This window comes from Podarcis pityusensis (genome assembly GCF_964106645.2).
Source record: "Podarcis pityusensis genome assembly, chromosome: 12".
Lineage (NCBI taxonomy): Eukaryota > Metazoa > Chordata > Lepidosauria > Squamata > Lacertidae > Podarcis > Podarcis pityusensis.
Window position 1 is genome coordinate 4628054 of NC_138037.1, and position 18561 is coordinate 4646614.

Here is an 18561-nt window from a genome sequence, read left to right on the forward strand (position 1 = left end):
GCAATCCTGCAGGCTTGGGAAAGGTTCAGAAAAGAGCAGCCAATGGGATCAAGGGGGTGGAGAGACTCCCCCACGAGGAAAAGCTGCCGCGTTCGAGACTTATTTTTTATTTTTTATTGGGGGGAGGAGTTATTTTGTCACACTACTGATGAGTCTTTGCTGCTCACCTTTGCGCAATGAAAAGAAAACAAAGATTCAAAGTAAAGCAATTCTAGCGCCAGAGAAATAATATATTCTTGCAAGAGAAGGATGAATCTCATTTAACTCACCTGCACTTCGTATTACAAATAAGCATTGTGTTTTTTATTATGCTAGAAACAGATCGTTTGGTATTTTGACTTCTAAAGCGACACTAACATTTGTCTGACGGTGGTCCTACCCAAATTTCGATTCCTGGGATTCAGAGACTCCCAGAAACAGAATTACACTTTCTGATTTTTCTAATGCTAGCTTAGTTTTAGATAATTGTAGTTAGGATCAGACATCCAAGACACATACGATATGTTTAAGTATGTTTAGGGAAGCTTTTAATGTTTAATAGACTATTGTATTTTAATATTCTGTTGGAAGCCGCCCAGAGTGGCTGGGGAAACTCAGCCAGATGGGCGGGGTATAAATAATAAATTATTATTATTATTATTACTACTACTACTACTACTACGAAAAAGAGTTGCACCACCCTGATTAATACTCATGTTTTGAAAAGAGGATTTTCTACATATTAAAATAGCTTACAGCCTGTATGCCGTTCATCAGTTTAAAAAGAGGTACAGGCAGTGAGTTAAACAACAGAATTTTCATGCTTGAGTATTTGTAGATACAGATTTTGCTTCCTTTTTTGCTTCCTTTTGTGCTACTGAAGCATTACAATAAAGCCAAAACAACATAAACATTGAAGTAGCTTAAGACTGCCTAGAAAGAATACCACTATATTTCACTCTGGGTGTGTGAAGCAAATTTAAAGGAAGGTTGGGTTGTTTCCAAAACTGCTAATTTCTTGCAGGTATTTCTGTGACAGAGACTTCTCTTTTTAAAATAATAATTTTTTTTTTTATTAGGAATTTCAACATAACAATTTATCAAAAATACACCATCCTCATTCCCCCATTTTCCCCTCCCCCCTCCCCTAAAAAGAAGAACCCTCTCACGCTGGCACATAACAATGTCCTAGAAAGAGAGCATGCTTAGGTATGTTGAATGGTCTCTTTAAATGTGAAGGTTCATTATTGTTCCACAAGATGTGTATGTCTTTAAGGGCCAGAGCAAATAACGAGACCCAGTTTTATGGCTGTGAAACAGTATAGCAGGTGCTGCTAAGTTGTGTTAATTAAGCTGTGTCAGCAATTGGGTGTAGTATATAAAGAGCAGCACCTAGCTCTCTCAATATCCTGGTGGATGGGTCATGCCTGTGGATATGTTTAGTGTAAAAGGAGTTATTGTTATTGTTATTAAAACCTTGTTAAAGTTACCGTATTTTTTGCTCTATAAGACTCACTTTTCCCTCCTAAAATGTAAGGGGAAATGTGTGTGCGTCTTATGGAGCGAATGCAGGCTGCGCAGCTATCCCAGAAGCCAGAACAGCAAGAGGGATTGCTGCTTTCACTGCGCAGCGATCCCTCTTGCTGTTCTGGCTTCTGAGATTCAGAATATTTTTTTTCTTGTTTTCCTCCTCCAAAAACTAGGTGCGTCTTGTGGTCTGGTGAGTCTTACAGAGCGAAAAATGCGGTATTTTTGAGTTTCTTGTAATGCGTGGTCTCCCCAGCAAGCTTTCTGCAGCGCAACTAAACTGCAAATAGCCAACAAGGTGGAGATTTCGGAGTTTGCACACCTGTCTCAACACCTCACACAGGAAGATGGAGAGGAAAGAGGCTCACCTGAGGGTTGCTGGTGTTGGAGATGCTGTCACTGGGCAAGGTATCCTGGTAGCTGGTGTCGTCCAGTACGTTAGAGAGGCTGGAGCTCTTCCTTACCCGTGTCCCCGGGAAGGGCTTAAAGTTATCCAGTGGCGACGGGGTCCCCGGCAGGCTCACGGGCGTCTGGTCTCCGCTCTCGGCTGTGGCGGCCGAGCTGGTGCTGCCCAAATCCAGGCCGAGGTCGAATGGAGACATGGAGAAGGGAGACAGCGGGTGGTAGACCCTGTCGGCCGGGAGCGTGTCCCCCGCTTGGGGGGCCTCCGTGGCCCCGGGAGCGTCGATGGTGTTGGAAGAGGAGGAGCGGCTGGCCAGGTCAGAGGAGTCGAACGACTTGAAGCCGTACGTCGGGAAAGCCTTGCCCCTCTGGCTGCTGGTGGGCGAGACCGAGTGGTCCGAAAAGCCTTCCGACAGCTCCGGGTCCGAGGCCTCGTAGCCCAGCGGGAGGAAGACGTCCAGATCCTGGAGGTCGGAGGCCAAAGGGGGAGCGGAGGGCTCCTTCCCGACCTCTGCGCCCGGCTGGTCCGAAGCCTTGGGGAGGTCCAGGCTGCCTCCGCCGTTGGCTGAGCCCGACAGGCTGTGCTGGCGTGACTCGTAGGACTCCTTGACGTAGAGCTTGGTGAGGGTGTCCTGCCAGCCGGCCAGTTTGGCCAGCTGCCTGACCGTCTGCTTGGCCGGGTCTTGCGGCTTGTAGATCAGGCGGAAGAGCTGGAAGAGAAAAAGAGGAGCCGTTGGCACCCAGGCCAGGACAAGCGAACTGGCAGCTGTTGCGCTTGACCAAAGATGGCACAACTTGGTGGGTGTAAGTACCGTATTTTTCGCTCCATAATACACACTTTTTCCTCCTGAAAAGGGGAAATGTCTGTGCGTCTTATGGAGCGAATGTGTGGTCGGTCGCTGGCTCCCTTGCCCAGGCCTCCATAGTTGAATGTTCTGCAGACGGAGGCTGTTTGTTTCCCCAGCGGCAAGGGACTGGCTGATTAGATTATCTGTCTGGAAACTGTAGAAACTGCTCCCTTTCCTTTCCTAAAGAAGCTGCAGAATTGTGAGTTGAACCCCATAAAAACAGGATTTTTCCCCTTTGTAAAGTAAGCTCAACAACTTTGAGCTTATCCTCAAAAAATGGAGCTTTTCCCTTTTGCAAAAGGAGCTGAACAACTGTGAGCTGATCCCACCAAAAATGGGGCTTTACCCCCTTCCTCCTCTAAAAACTAGGTGCGTCTTATGGAGCGAAAAATACGGTAAGGGGTTGCTGAGTGTGTGTGTGTGTGTGTGTGTGTGTGTGAGAGAGAGAGAGAGAGAGAGAGACAGAAAAAGAGAGAGAGGGAGGGAGGGAGAGGCAGGGCCGGTCCACCCATGAGATGACCGCCTCAGGCAGCAGGATCCACAAGGGGCAGCAGATTTGACCTCAACATCCCAGGCCAGTCCTGGTGTGAGCGGCGGGGGGGGGGGGAGTTGTGCATTGAGATTTCTGCCTGGTGCGAATGCATCTGTGAAGGAGTTTGGTGACAGCGTTACAGCTGTGCTTGTCGCAATCCTGATTTAAAGAGCATCAGACAGATTTGCGGAGGAGAGGGCTATCGATTTCTATTAGCCACGGCAGCTGTGCTCTGCCTAGTTGGAAGCAGCAATGCTTCTGAACGCAGGTGTCGTCCCCCCCCCGGTGCGCACTTACGCACTAATGCGCGGTGCCGGGAAATAAATAAACAATTCAATTCAAACCTGGAAATGGCGGGAGAGAGCTGGATGTCCCTTTGGGGTCCCTGCCAACTCTACAAGTTGGCATCTCCCACTGGCAGTTCTTTGCCTAAGACCCTGCACAGCGGCTGCCAGTCAGAGCAGAGTCCACTGGCTCCAAAGGCCCAGTGGCCTGACTCTGTGCAAGGCTCCTTCGCATGCTTTTTCGTGTGCACTGGGCTGCTTCGCCCTGCCCAGATGAAGCATCTCAGGAGCTGGTAAGATCCTGGCTCCACCCCTCACCTCTCTGCAGATGTCCAGCCTGACGGTCAGCTCTGCCCGGTGCGAGAGGTAGATCACGGCCAACAAATCCTTGTAGTTCGGGGTGTCTAGGGAGAAAGCAAGGCAGCAGAACACAGTCTTGGTTGGAGCAAAAGGAAACATCAGGGTGCTCAACGGTTTCTCCCCCCTCATTTTATCCTCACAACAATCATGTGAGGTACCGTCTTTTTCGCTCTATAGGATGCACCTAGTTTGGGTGGGAGGAAACAAGAAAAAAAATCTGAATCCCAGAAGCAGGAACAGCAAGAGGGATCTGGCTTCTGGGATAGCATCTTGCTGTTCTGGCTTCTGGGATAGCCGCTGGGATAGCTGATCTAGCTTTGCGCGAAGCCTCCGCAGGGCACGGGGAGCCTTCATCCCCGTGCCCTGCGGAGGCTTTGCGGGGCCATCCAAAAGCCAGAATAGCTAGAGGGAGTGCTGCGCAGTGCTCCGTCTCGCTGTTCTGGCTTCTGGGACAGCCTGTGAAGCCTCCGCAGGGCAGCGGGGTGAAGGCACCGCGATGCCCTGCGGAGGCTTTGCGCAGCTAACCCCAAAGCTTTTGGAGCGCAGCGCAAGTTCCCACTGCGCTCCAAAGGCTAATAGCCACTGACGCCTCTCGCTCTCCAGGCTTCAGTGAAAGCAACGCGTAGCCTCCGGAGCGCGGAGTGCTCCCTCTGTGCTTTGGAGGCTTCGCGTTGCTTTCGCTGAAGCCAAGGAGCCTGCATTCGCTCCGTAGGACGCACAAGCATTTCCCCTTAATTTTTGGAGGGGAAAAAGTGCGTCCTATAGAGCAAAAAATACGGTAGGTGAGGTTGAAAGTGAGCGATGGGCCCTAGATCACGCAGGGAGCTTCATGGCCGAGTGGGGATTCGAACCCTGGTCTCTCCCGGGTCCTAGTCCAATACTGTCTCAACAGTTCCCGAAGTAGGAAGGACTGCCCCCTTGGGGGGGACGGACACTGGGATTATCTAGGGCAGTGGCTCTCAAACGATGTGTTTCTTCCACGAGAGGTCCGAAGGGCAGCAACCTGAGAACAGGGCCTTTTCTATGGTGGCTTCCTGCTTGTGGGCTGCTCTCCCCAGGGAGTCCTGCCTGGCGCCTTCATTGCATATCTTTAGGTGTCAGGTCCTGAGCTGTTTAAGGCTTTATAGGTCAAAACCAGCACGGCTTGGAAACTAATTGGCAGCCAGTGCAGTCAGACCGGGATTGGTGCAATATCCTTAAATGGTGAGCAACCAGGCTGCAGAATTTTACACCAGGTGAAGTTTCTGAACCGTCTTCAGAAACTTACCTGGCCCAATCACTTGCTCCCAAAGGTAGCGGATCAGCATGGAAACCGGGATGTCGTTCAGATACGACATGAAGCCCAGGAAGCCGACGTCCTTCAGCTTCAGTCGCTGCTTGCTCCGTTCGTTCATCTTCTCATACTTCAGCATTTTGTACAGGATCTGTGTGGAGCAAGGGGTGTATCCTTATGGAAGCAGTCAAATACAACATTTCCTGTTTTCCTAGAGTGGACACACAGGGGAATGTTGCTCCAGACAGAGAGGACTTCCTGTCTTACCTGCTCTGGAGCCTACTCCCCCTGTGTGTGGCCAGGTAGATGGGCTGGATCCTAGCTGACCCGATAAAAGGGTTAGCCACGCAGCCACCTTCCTCTTTTCCACCGCCATCGTTCTGCCCAGACACTGAGGTCCAGCGCCGAGGGCCTTCTGGCGGTTCCCTCCCTGAGAGAAGTGAGGTTACAGGGAACCAGGCAGAGGGCCGTCTCGGTGGTGGCACCCACCCTGTGGAACGCCCTCCCACCAGATGTCAAAGAACTAAACAACTACCAGACTTTTAGAAGACATCTGAAGGCAGCCCTGTTTAGGGAAGCTTTTAATGTTTAATAGGTTAATGTATTTTAGTGTTTTGTTGGAAGCTGCCCAGAGTGGCTGGGGAAACCCAGCCAGATGGGAGGGGTATAAATAAAAAATTATTATTATTATTATTATTATTTATTATTATTATCATTGCCGTTCCCCATTTTTCCTTTTGGACTCTTCCCTGGGCTCTTAGCCAGCAGCATGTGGCTCATCCTTACAAGAGGATGGAAGCCGCAAGGTAGAATACGTAGCTCAGACTTCATTTTCTCTACAACTGTAAATACAGCCTGCCTCCGGGACACTACTGTGAACTGAATGCAAGTACAGTGAAACCTCTACTTTCGGACATAATCAGTTCCGGAGGTCCGTCCGTCCGTAAGTCGATTTGGGTCGCTAGTAGAAGTGCCATTGTGAGCAGGTGCATTCGGTGGTGGTGTGTTTCTGCGCATGTGTAGATGGCAGAAGCCGCTTCTGCGCATGTGCAAACGGCAAAAGCCGATTCTGCGTGTGCATGAATCGTGGCAAACCTGGTACAGTGGTACCTCAGGTTAAGAACTTAATTCATTCCGGAGCTCCATTCTTAACCTGAAACTGTTCTTAACCTGAGGTACCACTTTAGCTAATGGGGCCTCCTGCTGCTGCCACCACGTGATTTCTGTTCTCATCCTGAAGCAAAGTTCTTAACATGAGGTAATATTTCTGGGTTAGTGGAGTCTGTAACCTGAAGCATATGTAACCTTAAGTGTCTGTAACCTAAGGTACCACTGTATTTACTTCCGGGTTTGCCGCGGTTGCAACTTGGATCGGGCCCAAGTAGAGGTGGTCGTAAATAGAGGGTCTACTGCAAACTTTATCATTACTTTCAAAAGAAGACCGTCATGTCATTGTTGTTTTTAAGAGGAACAATCCATTCTGGACAAGCCGGATTACTCAATTTATACGATTCTAACGAATCCATCAACAATGCAATGTGCAAGGGAACGTGCTCTGCTACCAGCTCACTAGCTTGAGTGAGAAAGGATAATATTTAATCAATATATCCTCTCCTACTATTCACAACATTCCCACAAAAACACCACCCCTTACAAGCACATTTAAAAGGTTATAGGTTACCAATCAGCCCAAGGCCTGGCTTTAATAATAATAATAATAATAATAATAATAATAATAATAATTTTTATTTATACCCCGCCCTTCCCGGCTCAGAAAACCGGGCTCAAGGCGGCTAACAAAGAATTTAAAACACTTAATTGATGCTACAAAAAACCAGCATAAATATGGTATAAAACGTGAATAACAATAAAATCAAAAATCAATTTAGGGGGGAAATCCATCCAATAAGCATTTAATAATAATAATAATAATAATAATAATAATAATAATAATTAGCTGCCCATCTGACTGTTTTCGCCTGGTGCCTAGAGGTACATAACGAAGGCAGTAGGGAAACTCTGTCGCTATTTCATAGTGAAATTGCACGGGGAAGAGATTCGGGTCTCCAGAACTGGCTGTTCCCCTTGCCCTCAGGGTTTGTGCATCTCACGCACAAACCCCACCAGACAGCCTCCCGCTGGGAACTAGGCCTTGGAATTTCTGCCCACGACAGTCTGCGGGGTTGGGCCCATCTGGACCTGAAACCCCAACCCCATCAGAGTCCGGCGAGAGACCCGGAGCACGCGAGCCCCAGGAAGCCCCCCCCCAACAGCTCTCTCACCTTGAAGATCCTCTCTCGCACTTCGTCCGAGAACTTCCGCTGGACGAGCAGCGAGAAGAAGATCTCCACGTTCCCCGGCTCAAAGAGGAACGTGTAAATCTGCTCCTGGGATGGGGAGCTTTTCAGAAGGCTGTGGATCACCTCCAGCACTCCACAGACCTGTGGGACAAAAGCAGAAGAATGGTAAGAGGCTTACAACATACAGAAAGGCGTCGAGGAAAACAGCGAGAAGGCAGGGTTGTGCACGAAATCACAAGAACTCGAGGAAAGCGATGTGGGTGTCAGAGCTGCCCTCTGTTGTCCGAGTCTCTAGATATATCCGTGTAGGTAAAAGGTAAAGGACCCCTGGACGGTTAAGTCCAGTCAAAGGCGACTATGGGGTTGCGGCGCTCATCTCGCTTTCAGGCCGAGGGAACCGGTGTTTGTCCGCAGACAGCTTTCCGGGTCATGTGGCCAGCAAGGCTAAACCGCGTCTGGTGCAACGGGACACTGTGACGGAAACCAGAGCGCACAGAAACGCCATCTGCCTTCCCGCCGCAGTGGTACCTATTTATCTACTTGCACTGGCGTGCTTTCAAACTGCTAGGTTGGCAGGAGCTGGGACAGAGCAACGGGAGCTCATCCCGTCGCGGGGATTCGAACCGCCGACCTTCTGATCGGCAAGCCCAAGAGGCTCAGTGGTTTAGACCAGTGATACATCCATGTCCATCGTGTTAATATAGCAGTTCACCAAGTCAGCCGTTCCCAGGTGGGCGCCCCCCCTAGATGGTATGGGGTGATGGGAATCGCAACCCAGAATCACCCGGAGGGCCGCAGACTCCAAAACCTTGTCTTAAGGACCGACAGAAAGCCCCCCCACTCAATACACGGAAGAGACAGAATGGCCAACTTGGCAGATCCAGAGATGTGCCCCCCAATTACGAGACAAAGGGAATTAAAATTTGTGAAAACGCAGGAAGTTTCGGCTGCATCATCCTATAATCTTCTTTGCTTTAGTACACACTATTGAAGGCACAGCTGGACAGGGATCCAGGAAATCTGGTGCTGATGCTACTGGCACTGGAGGCCTGAAATCTTCTACTCTAGGGGTTCCCAAATTTCCCCCCCACCCCAGTTGCTGAGGGTCTTGGCTGACCACTTAAATGATTTCCACCCCCTGCCTGCTGCAGCAGTCGCAAAGTGCTGTGCTAGATGCTGCGCGGTTTTAAATTGCATTGTTATTGCTTCCTCATTTTCTTGTACATTGGACTACAATTTGAGATCATAGAATTGTTGGGTTGGGACCCTGAGGATCATCTAGTCCAACCCCCTTCAATGCAGCTGTCCCATACAGGGATCAAACCTGCAACCGTGGCGCTATCACTGCCATGCTCTAACCAGCTAGGCTATCCAGGCTCCTGTTCCACAGGACTCAAATTGAAAAACAATATAGGACATAAAAGAAGCAATCGAAATGCAATTGAGAATCATGAAATACAATATAGGAAATAAAAGAAGCAACCGAAAGCCGATTGAAAATAATAAAATGTATGTGCCATCTCCCCTCTTCAGAATTTTCCATACACACCTCAGACCACGCGGATGAACCTTGCGGACCATTGGTGGTTTGTAGATCACAGTGTGAGAAACCCTATCCTATTCCAATACTCTAGCCTAGGGAGGTTCCCTTTCCTTAACAGGTCATTGCTGGCTTTCCCTGCCCCTCCTCCATACCTGGTGCTCATCATTCACAGCAGCAAGGTAGTTCAAGGTGCTTTGCATCTCTTCGGTGGAGAAGTTCCTGCAGAAGAACTCCTTGATCAGGCTGAAGAGGGACGTCTGCACCGTCTTGATGTCATCAGTTGCGATGGGCTTCTCCTTGTAAGTCCTGGGGGAGAGAGAGCAAGGGAGGGTCACCTAGAGGGGCTTGCTTTGCTGGGTCAAGCCAGGAGGTCCACATGGTCCAGCAATAGGTATCAATGCAGAAAAATATTGGAGAAGAGCAAGGGGAGACTCTGCAGACACTTAAAGGTTGTGTATGGAAGTGAGAGCTGGACCATAAAGAAGGCTGATTGCCGAAGAATGGATGCTTTTGAATTATGGTGCTGGAGGAGACTCCTGAGAGTCCCATGGACTGCAAGAAGATCAATCCTCTCCATTCTGAAGGAAACCAGCCCTGAGGGCTCACTGGAAGGACAGATCCTGAAGCTGAGGCTCCAAGACTTTGGCCACCTCCTGAGAAAAGAAGACTCCCTGGAAAAGACCCTGATGTTGGGAAAGATGGAGGGCACAAGGAGAAGGGGACAACAGAGGACGAGATGGTTGGACAGTGTTCTTGAAGCTACCAGCATGAGTTTGACCAAACTGCAGGAGGCAGTGGAAGACAGGAGTGCCTGGCGTGCTCTGGTCCATGGGGTCACAAAGAGTCGGACATGACTAAACAACAACAAAGCTATTTCCACTGAGTTACCCAACATGGCCAACTTTCTCCAACATAGCCTTGCATTTTATTGCATTCCACAAAGTTTTCTGCAATATAAGGGGGTGACAAGAGCAGGTCAACAATAAATCACACCAAGTGAGTGAAGTTAACTCTTGCGTACATACTGTTTATGTACGCAATGACAGCAGCAAGGATGCTCCCCAAACAGTATTTCCTTCCTCTGTCCTCACAATATAAGAAGACGCTCCAAACTCACCCGTAATACGTCCTGATGGAGTCTAGGATGTACTGCACACCGTATTTCCTACGGATTCTCTGCTTGTGGTCCTTGATTACGTTCGACAGGTACTGGATGTGACCTATGAAGCACGGAGGTGGAAAGTGAAGGTAAAAAGAAAGGTAAAGGTAAAGGACCCCTGGACGGTTAAGTCCAGTCAAAGGCGGCTATGGGGTAGTGGTGCTCATCTCACTTTCAGGCCAAGGGAGCCGGCGTTTGTCCAGGACATGTGGCCAGCAGGACTAAATCGCTTCTGGCGCAATGGGACACTGTGATGGAAACCAGAGCGCACGGAAACGCCATTTACTTTTCCGTCGCAGTGGTACCTATTTATCTACTTGCACTGGCGTGCTTTCGAACTGCTAGGTTGGCAGGAGCAGGGACCGAGCAACAGGAGCTCACTCCGTCGCGGGGATTTGAACCGCCGACCTTCTGATCGGCAAGCCCAAAACACTTAGTGGTTTAGACCACAGCGTCATCTGAGGAAGGAGAGCCCAGCACAGGTGAGAAACAGGCTGCCTAATCTTGGATCAAAGCTAGCAGGTTTTCCAGCGCCTTGCGTGTGGAACACCTGTCCAAATGTTTCCTGGCATCACAGGTGCCAAGCCACTTTCAATTACGCCACAAGAACATTGGAAGCTGCCTATGCCAGGTCAGATTACTGGTCCAACTAACTCAGACTTGTCTACACTGAACTTCAGCTGAGATTCTCTGGGGCTGCAGGCAGGGACTCCGCCTTTCAGCTCTACCTGGGAATGTCAGGGATTGAACCGGGGACCTCCCGCATGCCAAAGCAGATAGAATAATAGAATTGTAGAGTTGCTGACCTTTAAAGCCCTAAGTGGCCTCAGTCCAGTATACCTGAAGGAGCGTCTCCACCCCCATTGTTCTGCTCAGACACTGAGGTCCAGCGCCGAGGGCCTTCTGGCGGTTCCCTCCCTGCGAGAAGCCAAGTTACAGGGAACCACGCAGAGGGCCTTCTTGGTGGTGGCACCCACCCTGTGGAACGCCCTCCCATCAGATGTCAAAGAAATAAACAACTATCTGACTTTTAGAAGACATCTGAAGGCAGCCCTGTTTAGGGAAGCTTTTAATGTTTAACAGACGATTGTATTTTAATATTTTGTTGGAAGCCGCCCAGAGTGGCTGGGGAAACCCAGCCAGATGGGCGGGGTATAAATAATAAATTATTATTATAATAATTTATCTTGATGCTATCCTACACTACAATGAAGAGAACCAGTTCCCTATAGGAAGCTGCTGTATACCAAGTCAGATCATTGGTGCATCAAGATCAATATTTTCTACGCAGGCTGGTAGGGGTTCACCAGAATTTCATGGCAAGGCATTGAACCAGGCACCTTCTGCCCGAGAATCAAGCGCTCTACCACTGGACTGCAGCCTGTCGTAAGACAGCCACACAAGCAACCTTCTCCTGGGTTGGGGCGACAACGCCCCGAACCAGCAGGAGCACTCGAGTGCAGATGCACAGCTTCAACCACGCCACCTGTCCGTCCCTGGGGCTGCAAGGGATGGTCTAAGCTCACCCAATCGGACAGCAAAGTCGCTGTTGCTCCAGATCCGGAAGTCAAAGAGCAGGAACTGGTACAGGAGGTGCAGCAGAAAGTTGTGTCCTTCCGCGGCCACCTGCTCCATGAGGATTTGAGAAGCCATCAGAACATTCATGTCCATCGTCTGGCTGGAGACCTGCAAGGCAGAAAAGATAAATCATTGCTGCCTGGTCAAAGAGAGGTGCAGCCAGGACTCACCTGGGTCTTCACTTAGCCCTCCCCCTTTGTTCTTCCATTCCACCCTGCGAATCCAACAATATAGAAGTCTAAGCTGGACGCTCCAAGCCTAGACTGTGTGGTTTAAGATTAATAATAATAATAATAATAATAATAATAATAATAAATTTTATTTATATCCCGCCCTCCCCAGCCGAAGCCGGGCTCAGGGCGGCTAACAACAATAAAACAGTGCAAAAGTACAGCACAAACGACACTCTAAAATCATTCATTATAAAATTAATTAATTCAAGCCACTGGCAACCATTGGGCCAGAGCTCCGCGAAGATTGCCGAGGGAGGGAGTCAGGCTGTGCCCTGGCCAAAGGCCTGGTGGAACGGCTCTGTCTTGCAGGCCCTGCGGAAAGATGTCAAGTCCCGCAGGTCCCTAGTCTCTTGTGACAGAGCGTTCCACCAGATCGGAGCCACGGCCGAAAAAGCCCTGGCTCTAGTTGAGGCCAGCCTAACTTCTCTGTGGCCTGGGACCTTCAAGATGTTTTTATTTGAAGACCGCAAGTTTCTCTGAGGGGCATACCAGGAGAGGCGGTCCCGTAGGTACGAGGGTCCTCGGCCGTATAGGGCTTTGAAGGTTAAAACCAGAACCTTCAACCTGATCCTGTACTCCACCGGGAGCCAGTGCAGCTGGTATAGCACCGGGTGAATGTGATCTCGCAGCGAAGACCCCGTAAGGATTTTTTTTGGGGGGGGGGAAATATACGATGAATTAAAAAAGATGATGGGGATAATTATTACTAAAAAACCGGAGGCATTTCTATTACGTATTTTAGATAAAGAGATCCCAAAAAATCTGAGAGAGATATTTTTGTATGCAACCGCAGCAGCTCGAATGCTTGTGGCCAAGGGATGGAAAGATCACGAGGCTCCAAAAATAGCAGATTGGCAAATCAAATTACAGGAATTGGTGGAGATGGCTCAACTGACTAGCAAACTCAGAGGAAACTCAAAGCAAAAATTTGCGGGAAAATGGGATGGTAATAGAAGATATGTTCAAAAATACAATAATAGTTTTGACTCCATGCTAGCATTCGAGTGACAAAGGAACTAAAAGGAGGTGGACAACAATTAAGGATTTATTATGTTTTCAGAATGTATTGGAAAATTTATATAGAAAGGTTTATTGTTTTGTGTACATTCAATTGTAAGACAAAACATATGCAAAGGGACTTGACAGGAAGTCAAAGTTGAAGAAAAGGTTTTGTAAGATAAAAGGGGGGAAATATTTACTTTCATTATTATCATTTTTTGTGGGTGGGTGGGTGTCTGTACATATGTGTGTTTTTGTATGGAATGTTTGGGAGGAAATAAGACAGTAAATAACAAATAACAAATTAAATATTGATGTATGTAATTTTTATTTCTTAATTATATTTAGTGGTAGCATGGTTGTATTGTTTTTTGTAACATAAAATCATTCAATAAAATTATAAAATAAAATAAAATAGACTGTGTGGTTTATAAGCAAGCCATCTTTGTCTTTCTATACAAATAATTTAGATACATTGACCACTTGGGAACCTAAATTACACTGCCTGTGTTTTCTCGCTGCTGTACGGAACAGCACATGAACCTGACCTTCAAAGAGTTTGTAAGTAAACCACTTTCAACTCACCAAACGTGTGGTCTCTTTCCACGCAAAAGGAAGTGAGGAACTTTGGAAGCAGCTGAGAAGGGGATATTCGACGGTCTAGCAGCCTCTATTTCGACGCTACGCTTTGCTGAACCTTTTGTGATACGAAATCTCTGCTGGGGTTCTCTGACCAAAGAGTACTCTGGCCCTTGGCATCTAGGGAATTCTCCCTTTTATTACAGCTCATATTTCCCCCTTTAACCAAAATGCACAATGCCAACACATTTTACCTGGAAACGTCAGATACCCTGATCAATCTGGGCAAGTCTGGCGCCAGCATGGAATCGCTTACCTTCTGAAGAAGCGCTCCGATGATGGCTGGCCCCTGGCATTGGACCAGGCTCTCCTGGTTGACTGGGTGACAATGGATGAAGTTCTTAATCAGCAGCAGGAAGGCGGCTACCCCGTTCCTTTCCAGTCTACCTTCTGGAAAGAAAGAAAACTGTTTTGAAGGAAAGGAGCTGTGACCCGTGGGAGAGGGAGGCTGGCAGGAGCTAGAGAGATGGAAGGGTTCATTTTAATAGTCAAGTCCAGTTATAGACTTCTCTCTCTTTCCCCGCCTAACCCTTCTGATTGCAAATCACTCGGGATTTTTAGCACACAATTCTCTAATACACACAATGAAGGAATGGGTTTCTGTGCAATCAGTCTGAAACGGGACCCAAAATCCACATTTTTCCTCCTCTAAGGGAGCATTTCTAAAATGCATTAACTTGAGCTTTTGAGTCAATATATAAACAGAAAGCCAGCTGTATAAACAAGTGCTCAAAGCCCTCTCCTTTATCAGTCCGTGACGGCAATGGATGGTCTTGCCAGTTCCATGGAGCAGGGATGGCACGTCTGGGTCTTATCTTACATCCTGACCACAAAAAGACGCACAAACCTTGTCAAGTCTGACAAGAGACCCGGGAATGGTGCCGGGAGTGTTCTCAGAGTTGGTGACCTCCTGCCCCAAGATAAGAGTATAGGAACAGGAACAACCTTTTATGGTCAAGATTACCGGAACAGGAATATCTGTTTATGGTCATGGATGTCAACTTGTGTGTATGAGCTGACGTGGTTGGATTCCTGGGGAAGGGGGGAGAGGGTGCCTGGAGGATATATATACTGCATGAAATTTCTCGTTTCTTTGGACTTGCTGTGAACTGACCACGCAAGTGCCTTTCTGCTGCTCCGGAGAGCAGAAATAAAGAACTCTTTCTCTGAACCACCCTCGGTGTCTTTTGACTCTTTCTTCCCTCTCCAGGAGCAACGCTCACCCAACCAATCGGTAAAGTCTAATAAGGCTACAACCCCACAAACCCGGGCTGGCTCCTAGGACTTCCTGCCTCCTTTCGTTGCCCTTCTGTTGTAAGCTGCAAAGAGTATCAGCAATATTATGCTTTCACAATGTATATGTTCTGCTATACAGTGGTGCCCCGCAAGACGAATGCCTCGCAAGACGGAAAACCCGCTAGACGAAAGGGTTTTCCGTTTTGGAGGTGCTTCGCAAAACTGATTTCCTATGTGCTTGCTTCGCAAGACGAAAATGTCTTGCGAGTTCCTGCGGGGGTTTTTTCCCTCCCCCCCCCTTTTCCCAAGCTGCTAAGCCGCTTATCAGCTGATCCGCTAAGCCACTTAACAGCTGATCGCTAAGCCGCTTATCAGCTGATCCGCTAAGCCGCTTAACAGCTGATCGCTAAGCTGCTTATCAGCTGATCCGCTAAGCCACTTAACAGCTGATCCCTTAAGCCACTAAGCCGCTTATCAGCTGATCCGCTAAGGCGCTAAACCGCTTATCAGCTGATCCGCTAAGCCCGCTAAGCCGCTAATAGCGCTAATCCGCTAAACCGCTAATAGGCTTGCTTCGCAAGATGAAAAAACCGCAAGACGAAGAGACTCGCGGAACGGATTCTTTTCGTCTTGCAAGGCACCACTGTATCCTGTCCACACCAGCGAGCTACAAAGGAGGGCAGGGTCTTTATTACACACACATGTATCTATTATTTATTATTATTATTTATACAATTTATACACAGCCCCTTTACCAGAAGATCCCAGGGCAGTGTTCTACACTAAAAGCACATTATAGAACGTCAAGGATAAACACATAATAAAAAGCATACCAACAGCCTCATGATTTTACCGAGTTTTAGAAAACATATAATAAACATATAATAAAGTACGTATCACAAAATATAGGCTGAAATTGTTCAGCTTGGTTGCGTACTTTTCAGCGTGTTTTATTTACTGTTTCTGACTACTTGTGTTACGTTTGCAATTACGAAAACCTTTTTTTGGTTGTATCTTTTTTCTTCTTTTCCTTTTTTAAAATACAATCTTACAATAAAGGTTAAGTACAACAAAGTTAAGCACAGAAAAGGAAAAAAGTTTGGTTGTGTCTAGACTAACCTTGTGAATACAGAGAACATAAAGCTTTGTAGTAGATCAAGGGAGCCATGGACTCAAAAAGGCTGAAAATCTCTGCCACAAAGCTTTAATATTCATTAAAAGCAATAATTTAAAACAAGCCTTTATAGGGCAATGGGGTGAAGTGACCAGCGATGTTCAACAGAGGTGGGCAGGAATGTGCTGCTTTAAAAGACAGTTTTGTTTTTGAAAGGTACAGTGCTACCTCGGGTTAAGAACTTTATTCGTTCCGGAGGTACATTCTTAAGCTGAAACTGTTCTTAACCTGAAGCACCACTTTAGCTAATGGGGCCTCCCGCTGCCGCCGTGCAATTTCTGTCCTCATCCTGAAGTTAAGTTCTTAACCCGAGGTACTATTTCTAGGTTAGCAGAGTCTGTAACCTGAAGCATCTGTATCCCGAGGTACCACTGTAATTTAGTTGCATACCATGATTTTTCAAATACAGTTGTACCTTGACTCCCGAACACCTTGCAACTCGAACGTTTTGGCTCCTGAACGCTGCAAACCCAGAAGTGAGTGTTCCGGTTTGCGAATATTCTTTGGAACCCGAACGTCCGACGGAGACTCCTGCCGCCAATCTGAAGCCGCGCCTTGGTTTCCGAACTTTTTGGAAGTCGAATGGATGTCCGGAGCGGATTCCGTTCTACTTCCGAGGTACCACCTCTGCATACGAATGGGATCCGTTCCGGAGCCCCGTTCGCATCCAGAAGCAAATGCAACCCGCGTCTGCGCGTGTTGCGATTCGCCGCTTCCGCGCATGACGTCATTTTGAGCGTCTGCGCATGCGGCGAAACCCGGAAGTAACGCATTCCGTTACTTCCGGGTCGCCGCGGAGTGCAACCCGAAAGTGCTCAACCTGAAGCAACTTCAACCCGAGGTATGACTGTACTGCATAAAATCAGGAGGAAAAGTGTCGTGGTGCCAAAAGACTGACAAATAAATAAACACAAAATTCTTAATGAATGTTAGAGTGATGTTGGATTGAAGTTAAGTGGCTTCTAGCTGTACAGGTTTTAAAGCTATAAATACATCAAGATTAAGGATTAGGATCAAAAAGGTTAAGAGAAATGGAAAAATTGGTTCTAAATAGGTAAAAATTTAATGTCATAATATATTAAGATTTAGGATTGGAATTAAAAAGGAGGGAAAGAAATTGCTGGAATACTGAAACTGAAATACTGGAAACTGAAACTGGAATACTGAAACTGGAAACTGAATTGGAATACAAAAGAGGGAGGTATGAGGAAGTCTGGGAAATAAGTAAATGTAAAAGAAGTTATGAAAAGACGGAACTATTTTTAACTGTTTTTTTCTTTTTTCTTTTTTCACTTTTTTATATTTTGTACTTTGTATTTTGTATGGTGTATTTTTCTCTGTTTTTGTTAAAAATTTTCTTGTTTATTAATGTGATTTTATTCTTTCTGAAACTTTAATAAATATTAATTAAAAAAAACAAAAAAACAACACAAAATTCAGCCTGGGTACCTCGATAACCGGAAGATTTCCCCAGCGGGATGACCATGCCCTGGGCGTTGCGGGAAGAGGTCAGCTCTGGGCCCACCAAGTCGTGGGTTTCCTGGTGGTCTTCAGACTCTTTCCTCTGAGATGCTACTTGGTCCAGGAGGGGGAGCAGCACCCCCATTCCACCGACACAATTCACCACGTCCTGCAAGAACCACAAAGCCCTGTGAGACCATCAGAGGGCCCTCCCCCAGACTGGCGGGATCCCCAAGGACGTAATCTACGGGGAGCTGGCTTCTGGCACCAGGCCTCTGGGCGGGCCAACTCTGCGCCGCAAAGATGTCAGCAAATGTGTCAGGAAGGGTGGCAACACCAACCACCCCCTGTGGGAACCCTGACCACAGAGCCTGGAGACAAGAAAGGTTGTGTATCCATAGCAGTGACCTGGTGCATCTGCAGCAGCAGAACCGGACGCCTTCACCTGCCCCGGCTGCAACAAAACATGTCTCTCCCATATCTCTCTACATCTCTCCCATGTCTCTCTACAGCCACAGCAGGCGCCGCAACCACCCAACAGTTTGGCCTCATCCCCAAAGGAGCATTCTGTCACTTTGCATTTCTCAGTAGAGAAAGTATTGATCTGATGTGTAGAGATTTTTCCTATTCTACTTAATACCAGAGGCAAAATAAAAAAAATCCTTCCAGTAGCACCTTTAAGACCAACTAAGTTAGTTCTTGGTATGAGCTTTCGTGTGCAAGCACACTTCTTCAGATACTATCTGTAACTAATACCAGAGGGTTCTGGAAGCTTCTCTGTGTGAAAGAAACAAGCAGAAGCTTCCTGATGTTTGGGTTATTCCTTCAGAGAAGCTGAATACAGCTGGCGGAAACTGGTTATGTTATCTCTTCTGTCAAGGTCTTGCTGACTACAATAATAAGGCCAGAAGGTTTCACTTTCCCTTTCAATCTCTCTTCCTTCTGGTGTGGTGTTCTGTACATACATACATATTTCAGATAAAAAGGTAAAGTGACCCCTGACCATTAGGTCCAGCCGTGACGCTCATCTCGCT

General features: G+C 47.5%; 1 protein-coding gene across 9 annotated transcripts in view; it reads right to left on the reverse strand.

The window, feature by feature from the left end:
* Window positions 1-18561, reverse strand: part of NBEAL2 (neurobeachin like 2) — a 219488-nt gene that overhangs the window by 48123 nt on the left and 152804 nt on the right. For all 9 annotated transcript variants that reach the window (XM_080973935.1, XM_080973933.1, XM_080973931.1 and 6 more), the window contains 9 exons: window positions 17516-17696; window positions 13913-14046; window positions 11734-11893; window positions 10166-10268; window positions 9201-9354; window positions 7488-7646; window positions 5200-5356; window positions 3891-3976; window positions 1875-2618 (listed from right to left, as the gene is read on the reverse strand). In XM_080973935.1, the coding sequence (XP_080830061.1) occupies window positions 1875-2618; window positions 3891-3976; window positions 5200-5356; window positions 7488-7646; window positions 9201-9354; window positions 10166-10268; window positions 11734-11893; window positions 13913-14046; window positions 17516-17696 (1878 nt within the window). The remainder of the gene's footprint in view (window positions 1-1874; window positions 2619-3890; window positions 3977-5199; window positions 5357-7487; window positions 7647-9200; window positions 9355-10165; window positions 10269-11733; window positions 11894-13912; window positions 14047-17515; window positions 17697-18561) is intronic.